The sequence below is a fragment of the Myotis davidii genome, unplaced genomic scaffold, assembly GCF_000327345.1.
Source record: "Myotis davidii unplaced genomic scaffold, ASM32734v1 scaffold560, whole genome shotgun sequence".
Classification (NCBI taxonomy): Eukaryota; Metazoa; Chordata; class Mammalia; order Chiroptera; family Vespertilionidae; genus Myotis; species Myotis davidii.
The window spans coordinates 3,313,575-3,323,743 of NW_006294418.1; the positions used below are offsets into that span (position 1 = coordinate 3,313,575).

General features: G+C 38.4%; 1 protein-coding gene across 3 annotated transcripts in view; it reads right to left on the reverse strand.

Annotated features, from left to right (window-relative positions):
* The window catches only part of GTDC1 (glycosyltransferase like domain containing 1), a 315,221-nt gene that overhangs the window by 287,921 nt on the left and 17,131 nt on the right, over nucleotides 1-10,169 (reverse strand). The window contains exons 2-3 of one of the 3 annotated variants that reach the window (XM_015567143.1): nucleotides 7,944-8,007; nucleotides 2,643-2,724 (exon numbers count right to left, since the gene is read on the reverse strand). The exons of 1 other annotated variant lie outside the window; for it this stretch is intronic. In XM_015567143.1, the coding sequence (XP_015422629.1) occupies nucleotides 2,643-2,682 (40 nt within the window). In that variant the 5' untranslated portion in view covers nucleotides 2,683-2,724; nucleotides 7,944-8,007. The remainder of the gene's footprint in view (nucleotides 1-2,642; nucleotides 2,725-7,943; nucleotides 8,008-10,169) is intronic. One more of the 3 variants, XM_015567144.1, reaches the window with a different exon arrangement.

Sequence of the window (10,169 nt, forward strand, 5' to 3'; positions counted from 1 at the left end):
GAACAAGGACTGATCCAGAGATGGAGAGGCATTGATTGGACTGTCGGGCTTTGGCGGGAGGGTAGGGGAGGGTGGGCGTAAAGGGGAAAGAGCAACCAAAGGACTTACATGCAGGCATAGAGGCCTAACCAATGGACACGGACAACGGGGGGGGTGGGGGTGGAGGGTGATGTGGGGACAGGGACACAATGTAATATCTTAATCAATAAAAAATATATTAAAAAAACAAGTACTTATTGAGGGCTAAATATAAGAACTGTGCTAAGTGTAAAGATGCAAAGATGACATAATTACAGTTTCTGTCCTGAGACATAGAAACATAACACTACAATACCAAAACATATCTACTGGGCATCAACAGGGAACCAAGAGCAGGTTACTATATAAACCAAATACCCCCAAAGTTCCAAGGTCCAAGCATCTAAGTATGCAAAATAACTGAGGAAGGATAGCAGAAAGGATGGCTCACTCAACCCTCATTCCAATTCTCCTTCTCCTCGCCTTCCTCCAAAATAGAGGCTGGAAAGTGAAAGTGGTTTTTATCTCCTAGAGAAAGTGATGTGACACACTTCGGCCAATGAGATGTAGATGGAAGTCCACTGAGCAGGCATCCCTTTTGAAAGAAAAAGACAAAGCTCCCCATGAAGGAAGGTCTCTAAGCTCCCTTCTTCCTGCTACAAAATAAACACACTTTCTACAGGGACAAAAAAAAAAAAGTCATCTGTGAATTAAGAAGCAAAAGTTACATGCTAAGGATGGTGGAGAAAGATGCTGTTACCTGGATCTCTGAAGGCATCAGTCACCTGTAAACTAACTGCCTACGGGGTTCTTCTGACATGAAACAATAAAACCCTTACGCATTTAAGTCAGAGTAGATTTTCTATGCGCCAGAGGCATTTTTACCATTAAAGGAAAGCGATTGAGAAGAGGAGATCTTTGAGTTACACTAGCCATGTCTCTTCCTTCTTTGATGTAGGCTGTAATGCAGTCTTTTTTAGCCAGAAGAAATAAAAACAATTTTGAATTTTCATGCCACAATTATCCTACAATTTTCAGTCATCTAGATTACTTCAATAAACATGTTCCAATTTCTCTGTGGAAACCCATTTCTTGCATAGTCATTATAAGACTTTTATTTCTTTTCCTAACTGAAACCTTCAATCAGCCAAACCTATAAAATAACATTTTTATAGTATGGCATTGGCATAGATAATTCATATATGTAATATAACATACAAATAAATAGCTGAACTTCGGAAAAAAAGGGATATGAAAACAGAATGGAAAGAGGAAAGAAAGGGAAAAAACCAGCTTATTTGAAAGTATAAATGTTTTTTCAGTTTTGTGAGCACTTTATAAAGCAGCTGTATAATAAATGAAGAACCCCAAGATAACAATATTTTTTAATAGAAAGACTCCCCCAACTTGAAATTAGCAATTCTGCTTATGAAAATTTTTCAGAGGTAAAAAATATATAGCCAACAAATATATAGCGTCCAACTCACCACTAGCGTTATTAAATTATTATAATATCCCACCTATCTCTAGTAAACTCCCTAAAGTAATAATGTTTCTTTATATAAGTTTCTGTTGGACATATTTTGAATGTGTAGGATTCTTGGGATAGTTTCTACAGTACAGTGCTGAAAAGATTCATTAATTTCAATCACCATCAACTCCCTACGCCACATCTACTTTTTCTGCCTTTTTGTTCAAATATATTTCACTGTGGCCATTCAGAGGAAAATTACACATTCCAATAACATTTGAGTTCCTCTCAGTTGCACTTTCAGTGGTTCGAGGTAATGACAGAGTAAAGAAACGTATTCTTTACAGGCTCTCCTTTTTTTTTTTTCATTTTTCATTTGGTAGCATTTCAGCTTCAAATCTCTTGTGCCAGAAAAGCAATGGGCAATGTCTACTGCTCACCCTAACAGTGTCTTACTTTGGAGAGAAGGGGAGTGAGAGAAGAAATCACTCCCAATCTCACTTCTTAAAGAGACTCAGCACATGGAATAAACAATTTCTTTGCTTATTTTCCTAAAATAGAATTATGGAACCATAATTAGTGGGGAGGGGGGGGGAGCGAAGGGGGAATAGAATTAGAAAATTTTCAACCATCTTTGAGTGTGAATAGGGGCTAAAGGGGTGAAATTATTGAAAGTCCCAGCCCTAAATTCTCACTGAAATCAGTAAAAATATAAAAAAGTCCTATATATTCATAAAACCTGGGGTTTATATATTCCTTGGCATTGTTCATAGGTAGAGGCTTCCTCTGTGAACTAGACAAATGCCACACTCTCTTATCCATGAGACTGACAGAATGGGATGAAGAAGGATAATAAGTATAGTTAGGTAACATAAACGCCTCATTTTAAAACCAGTATTCAAAGACACCCTACAGTAATCCATAGGAACTCAAAAGAATATTCTGAGAATGACAAGGCTCCTTTGTTTATATCATCTCAACTTCAATTTCATCTGCAGTTGTCTCCTTTCAAACACACATTTCTAGGGCCCTTACATGCTATGAAGTCCTTTTTCTCAGGCCCATTTTCGTCTGGTTATCTTTTTAGGTGCACTAAAGATTGAGTTTACAATAAACTGAACAGACAGCGTACAGAAAGCTTTTAGAACTATACCATATGGTCCAGGGAAGGGAACAATCTGGACGATCCCCATTTCAGTCTGCAAGCTCGTCCACCTCTATAACACATTGTACCACTGTAATAAAATATTAAGATGGAAACGTAAAAGTGAAAATAGTCTATCTTTAGCATTACCAGGCAACCGAAAATTTACCGATAAACTTAATAAACATTTACTTTAATTTATATTCTGCAACACCAGGCATACAAACCTAGGCCACTATTCACTAAAAACAATATTTCGGCAGGGATGTGTGTGGGTATTCAACTTATGCTTCAGAAATTTGGAAGGGAAAAAAAACCAAAATACTTTTACAAGGGGCATATTGGCAGGAGCTGATGTAACAGATGACACATTCTTGGAAATCAAATAAAAGCAATAGGGAAATACCCATTGTTGCCTGGTGAAGGCCTAATCACATGGACACAGCTGGAACCAATGTAGATCACTCATTAATAAAATGGCATTGTAGTAGCCACTTTTTGATGCATTTCTCTTGCTGCTGTAGCCAAATCTCTGAATCTCTTTGTTTGGTGTTAGTAATGCTGTTTTACTGGGAAATACAAGATTTAGGAGAGTGTGTGTGTGTGGGGGGGGGGACCTGCTCTCATGCTGAAAAGGAGACTAGCTCAAAAAGCTAAGTGTCACTTTACCTTGCAATCAACTTACACTCTCAGCAGCTTAAAATATGCAGCGTAAACCTGAAAAGGAGGAACTCGTATGGTACTATGGATAAAAAGTGAGCAGCGTGAGATGCCACAGAAAACATATGAAATATTTGTGAAAGCATTCTACAGAATGATAATATAGATGGCAGGCAGGGGAAATTAAAATGTATCAAAAATGGGAGGGGGAATCAAACATACACCTTTCATGCAGTACTGTCTATGGAATTTTAACACTGAAGTGTGTACCATATGTGTGAGAGGGGATTACGAATAGTTTTGACCACAGAAACTTAGAAATCACTATTTGTTATTATGTTACCAATATTCGATATCAAACAAGATACTCAAATCACCTACCCAGGACTGTTTTAAATATGTACTGATATTGAAATAAAATTACATATTAGTTAAAATATTAGTTATAATTATAAACATGATAGGTAATGTAACAGAATAAAATCCTAGTTAATAGAATAAGTTTAGTATTTATCCAACTTTGCTGTCAGCCCTTAATAAATTTACTTTTCCATGTTTCTACAAATATAGTGATTAAGTGACTGTATCATAAACCCTATTGTATAATATCAAACTATAACAATATAATTACTTTGATATGTGTACAGAATTAAACAAAAATGTAGAATTTATTACATACAAAAATGAAAAACTCAATAATATTTACAAAAAAAACTGCTCAAACATTACAGGTCTTCAATATATTTCTACAATGCTTCTGTGTATAATTAGAATAAACAAATAAATAGGAAAATTCATGCTGAAATCCCTAAGTCACTGAAAGATATATTCCTGCCACAGAAAAGATAAAGGGCTTCCCTGCAAATAAAAATTATACCACTGGAGAAAATGTATTTATAATAAATAAATAGTACTTAATATAAAATAAACATTATTCTACTTATGTGAACATAAAGGATGAAAGAATTTTTGGTCTGTATTATCTTTAACCACCAATACTAATATTATCAGACCTTGGTACACAGGATTCAAGACAGTCATGCACTTAACTGCACCAAGAAAAAAGAAAAAAACAGTTTCACTGGCATTCCTTCTAAAACATGTTATAATTCTAAAACTTAAAATGTTGACCTAAAGATTTAATTGATGTAACTTAAAAGGATCTCACCTAGAATCATTTCAGCTGCGCTACAGAAAGTCACTGGGGAATGGGTAAGTGTAGCATTTATTACAGGTGCATCATATACAAAGCAATTTGTTTGTTTTGTTAAACTAATAAGCCAATATGTTGCTGAATCTGTCTTGAGAATGAGAGAAAATAACAGGTGAGTTTATTTAATGCATACATCTGATATACCTGTTTTTCAAACCCTTTAAGGATGTTAAAGCATTTTCTAAATTAAAAATAAATCTCTGGAAAAGCAACTGTTAAATTGCATAAGTTTATGTTCACATATTATATAGAAATAGTATTTCCCAGTATATATTGCATATAAAAGTGTTTCACATTAATAAGTCTAACATGAAGTACTATTTGCTTTCTTTTCAATCACGTTTGTTGCACTGCTACAAAAATACATGAGTTTTTCCTCCCAAAATCATTGACAAATTTTAAAAATATAAGTCAGTCAAAATAATATCAATCTCCTCCTAAGAAAACATATTCTGCCTATTTAATTATTCTTATCGTGATGGTAAAACACTACTTTTTAAAGTAGATCACTTGAAAATAAATCATTTATTTTTGCTTAATACAACAGAAAACATTTACATTTTGAGGAACATTCTATGAAATGCCATAGAATGCTTGCTCATAGTGAAAATTTAGTTTCCTGCGCAAACCATCACCTAAAATCATAATGCTACATTTCCACACACCTTGTAATAGTAGGTCACTAACTATCATTCAGAGAAAGCTATTATTGGGAAAGCTGAAAATACTTCTGTTTTATCTTGCATTTTGATTTTTTTAAAATTGTCATGCACACCCTTATTTTTAATGGAAGTGTACCTGGTTATCTAGCAACAGTTATCAGGCATTCTAAAGGTGAGTATTCAATTTGTAAAAGATAAACTACCCTGAATTTTAGACAGAAATAGAAAACGATGGCAGACATTGTGGTCTCAAGAAGAGACAGCTTGGCATTAAAGTCCATACAACACAAGGGATGATCATTCAGGGGTTTCTGTTCAACAACTAAGCTGTGAAGCAAGATAGGATTCCACTCAAGCAAAATTACTATGTCAGAATGGCCAAAGTTAGGAGGGTTTGCTGAAAACGGTGGCCAAAATGCAAGTGGGAAGGAAACCTCTGAGAGCTGGAAAAGGCGAACCTAGCACAGGCTTCTGTAAGGAACAATGCCGCTCACTAACTGCGGAGGTTGGCAGGAGAATGATGATTCTATTGTGTTCATGCCGGTGGTCTTTGTGAAGAAAGAGGAAGGCAAGGGGGAAGAAATGGTGCCGGTAGGAAGAAGGAAGGCGGCATGCCTGCCTCCGGTGCCGCTGGAAGGGGAGACCTCTGCCGAACGAACACACCGCCAGAACCAAGCTACACAAAACACGTTGGCTGCCATCCTAGAACAGCGCCAGGCCGGTTTTTCTTTCTGTGCTAGGCTCCCTCCATCGAGGCAGTGTGGGATTGTCACTTCGATGCATGTAGAAAACAAAGAATAATAGTGGAGGGGGGACTTTTTTGCCCCTTTAAAGTTAGGTTAGCATTTTGGTTTCTTTGACAGGTTTTGAAAAGATCCAAGAAACAACAGTTATGCTGAAGAATGGATCAATAGCCTAAAAAAATTAGTGTGAGTACAATATTGTCAACAGTTTCAAAGCCATGTGAGAGATTAACATTTGAACAAATCAGACTTAAAAGGGGTCCAAGTCACATATGTACAGGTTTAAGAGGCTAGAGACCAAGAAATACATAATCATATGATTCATAATCATATAATCTTACTTAAATTCTAATATTATAAAATCTGCCCCCCCCCAAAAAAAGAACTAATATAAGTATTATAATTATAGGTCACTATTCAGAGACAACTATGTCAGCTGCTATCTTACCCTGATTTCTCCAGAATGAAATAATCTGATTAAAAGATTATAACATTGGAATCTGAATATTTTATGCCTTTACAAGGAAAGAGGTGATAAATGATCAAAAATGTTTAAAGGATTAAACCACAAATCATCTACAAAGTTGCCACAGACACAAACAGGAAAACCGTCTCTTGTCTCCTATTCAATTCTGTACTAGAGTCAAAGCTAACACAAATGAGAAAGCCAAGTATCTGCTGTTGCAAACTTCAACTAAATACACTGCCTGAATCTGGTGACTAAAACAGCAATAAGCCATTAGCTCCTAGAGCGGTGGTTCTCAACCTGTGTGTCAAAACCCCTTTGGGGGTCCAACGACCCTTTCACAGGGGTCGCCTAAGACCATCCTGCGTATCAGATATTTACATTACGATTCATAACAGTAGCAACATTACACTTATGAAGTAGCAACGAAAATAATTTTATGGTTGGGTCACAACATGAGGAACTGTATTTAACGGGCCAGAAGGTTGAGAACCACGGTAATGCAGCGTTCATGAAAAGCACCAAAGGCCTACGAGTCTCTTCCTCCTGCACATCTCCACGGAATCCCCTGTTAAAAGAACAGCAAGAACTACACTACTTGCCTCAGATGTTCCACATGGAGACATGGAGCTTACCTAATTTGACAAGATGGTCCCCTGCCCAGTTTTGTTCATGGCCACAGATTCTAAATAGCAAGTCACATCCGTGTTGGGAAAAGCGATAGGGGAAGGAGAGAGAGGAAGAAACCAAGAGAGACTAGTGGCCAAATTTCAAACAATGTACATGCTTCTGTTGTTATGCAAATTAGTGCCCCTACACAACACTTTGGGAGGACAAAATGTGTGGTAAAAGTACAATGCCTTACTCTGAGTGGCAAGGGTAAGTCTAACATATAATCAAAGAATGCATGATTTTGCTCTCACTGTTCTCCTTTTACAGTTCCTTTCTTTCCTCTAGGATACACTGCTGATGCTATGACCACGTGGGACACTGGTAGTTGTAGGCGAGGCATTCATGGATTGCCAAAGTGGTCCAGAGAATGATGTCTGGTTGGCTTTAGTTCAACAAGGAATATGAGGCAAAACTAGGGAGCAAAAAGAATGAAAGGTATAGAAGAAGGTAGCCCATAGCCTGTTTTTTCTGTTTATTAGTGATGCAGATTGAAATGGGGGGAAATCTACAAAAAGCAGCCAAGAGACTGAATTAGAAAGAAAGATGAAAGGAGTTAAATGTGTGTAACTTGGCTGACAACCAAGGAACAATATGAGAGCTGTCCACAACTCTCCAAAGTATAGACATAAAAAAAGAAGAGTGGGGAATTTTTATCTACAATGGAAGTGTGACTATATGAAATAATGAGATCAAATAAAAATTAAAAAAGTCTGATTTCAAGCAGCACAGGAAGTAACCTGGTAAAACTTAAGAAAAGCTGCTTCCTTCTCTTTAGAAAAATTTACCATCTTCCTGACCTGCATGGAAGTGAGGGGTGAATGAGAGGGAATAAGCACAGACTGCCAGAGAGGCCTGGACTGATGGAGAAATGGAAGTGAAGTCCCATTTGCTTACCTGATGATCCAGATATACTGGTGTCTTTCTCTGCATATGTCCAACCTGGCTAGTGCAGAGGTACCTGTGAGATCATGAAGGGCACAGGTAAGTTGTTATCTTCCAAATAAACTCAGCCTGAATTCTGAGTCCTGACCCACACAAGTGCTCACATGAGTGAGCCAGCAGTCTGAGTCCTGGGTATTCCAAGATGGGACAAGAACCTCCAAAAACAGAAATGTTCTGAGTCTTAAGCAATAAGAGCTTTTTTCAGTCATAAGGATTTTCCCAAGTCAATGATAATGTAAAAATATAATAATAATTCAGAGTAGAGGTTATAAACCATGGTACATGGATGGCCTATATGCTCCCGAATGATATGTGTAAAATGTGTGGGTTTGTGTAAATGGATATCTCTCTGGAGAGAAGGTGAATAGTTTGTCAGATTTACAAAAAGGTCCATAATCCAAAGTACTATCAAGAACCTTTGCTGAGGATGGCCTGAAATCTCAGAGGCAGGCTGAAAAGCATATGAATAATTAGTCCAAGATTGGGGTTTGCACTCCAGGGGAAAAATGGGGGTACACAGATACTTGTAGATCTGGGGTAAATACCTTAAAAACATCACTTTCTGGGAGAACATTCCATCAGCTTTAAACTATCACTTAACTTACAGAGCCCTGTATTCTCAGTTGTGCACAGTGAAGAGAAAAGATGCTACCATATACTCAGGGGTGGATACTGTGACTTTCCTGTTCTGTAAATATTGAAGTCAGAGAACCCTTAAGAATATGAATATTGACAAGGTCAGAACTAACATAGTAACTCAGCCATAAAGGAGCCTTTATGACAAGCAAAGAGGAGGACCCAGCAAAGCAGAAAGAAACGTGTCGCCCAGTTTACATAGCACCAAATCACAGGATGACCTAACACACCTTTGACAATAATAATTGTAAGCAGTAGCCATAGACTCAGAATAACCCACATTAGAAAGAAACCAGGTCAGAGAACCTTCCAGGCACCAACTCTGAAAAAGACAGGAAAGCATTCACAGCAACAGGGAGAATCCTGAGTGTCATCTTTGAAAAAGGTTAAGAGAGAGAGAAAGGCCAGGAAGACATAAATCAAGTGACGGGGCGGCCTTCTGAGATGGCCTGTTTGAAATAATGATGTAGTACAAACATGTCAAACTCAAAGGCTTATGCGGGCCAAATAAATGAGGTGTGCGGCCCACGGGCCGGGAGTTTGACATGCTTGATGTATTATCTATATATATAAAAGCCCATATATATATACAGTGCACCCCCACAGCAGGAGTGTTGCTCAGCCAGAAGCCGGACTCACGGCTGGCGAGCATAGCTGCGGCCGCGGGATGAGCAGAGCAGCACAGGCTCCTCCCTGGCCACCTGCTGCTTTGCACACTACTACATCCCTTGAGGGAATTTCAGACTGCCAGTTTCGACCTGATCCCTCGAGGGGGTCTGGGATTGCGAGAGGGCACAGGCCAGACTGAGGGACCCCACCGGTGCATGAATTCATAGGCATTGTAGTCAGTGCTGGGGATTCAGCAGAGAACAAGACACAGTTTGCTCCTGGGAGGGGAGGGGAGGAAGGATGCAGGGAGATTAGTATATCAGCAATATTATTTCAGTTATGATACATGAAATAGAGGAAGTAAACAAGATGATCTGACTGAGGCATGGGAGCATGGCCTACATCTATCTAGTACATCACAGTGATGCTCACTCCAATTCTCAAAGTTAGTCAGGATCTTAGCGAATTGAGACAGAAAAGACCCTTGGGAAAGCTAGGCAAACCTCTTCAGTTCAGAAATGAGGACAAAGTATCACAACCTCATTATCTCCAAACATCAAGATACGTACACCTGGGCTGAGTCATGACTTTATGATACGTGCTCTGCCTGTAGAAGAGAAGCCCAAGAACAAGTAACAGAACAGCATTTCTGTTCTGTTTTTATAAACTGGCCAAGGATATGACGCACTCTGTACCCTTTACAGTTAACACGGAATCACATTCTATCCAAATTCCTGGCAAGTTCCATTCTGTTAAAAGAATTTTGTTTTTTGCTTCTACAGACAAATCTGATCAATGTGTGCTATCAAAGAAAGGTGAGAGGAAGCGGGAGGCATGGGAACCAGTCTCCAAGAGGGCCCCCAAATCCTCACCTCGTGCAATTCATGCCTGTGCAGTCCCCTCTCTCACTGTATCAGGGTTGGTTTGAAGGAA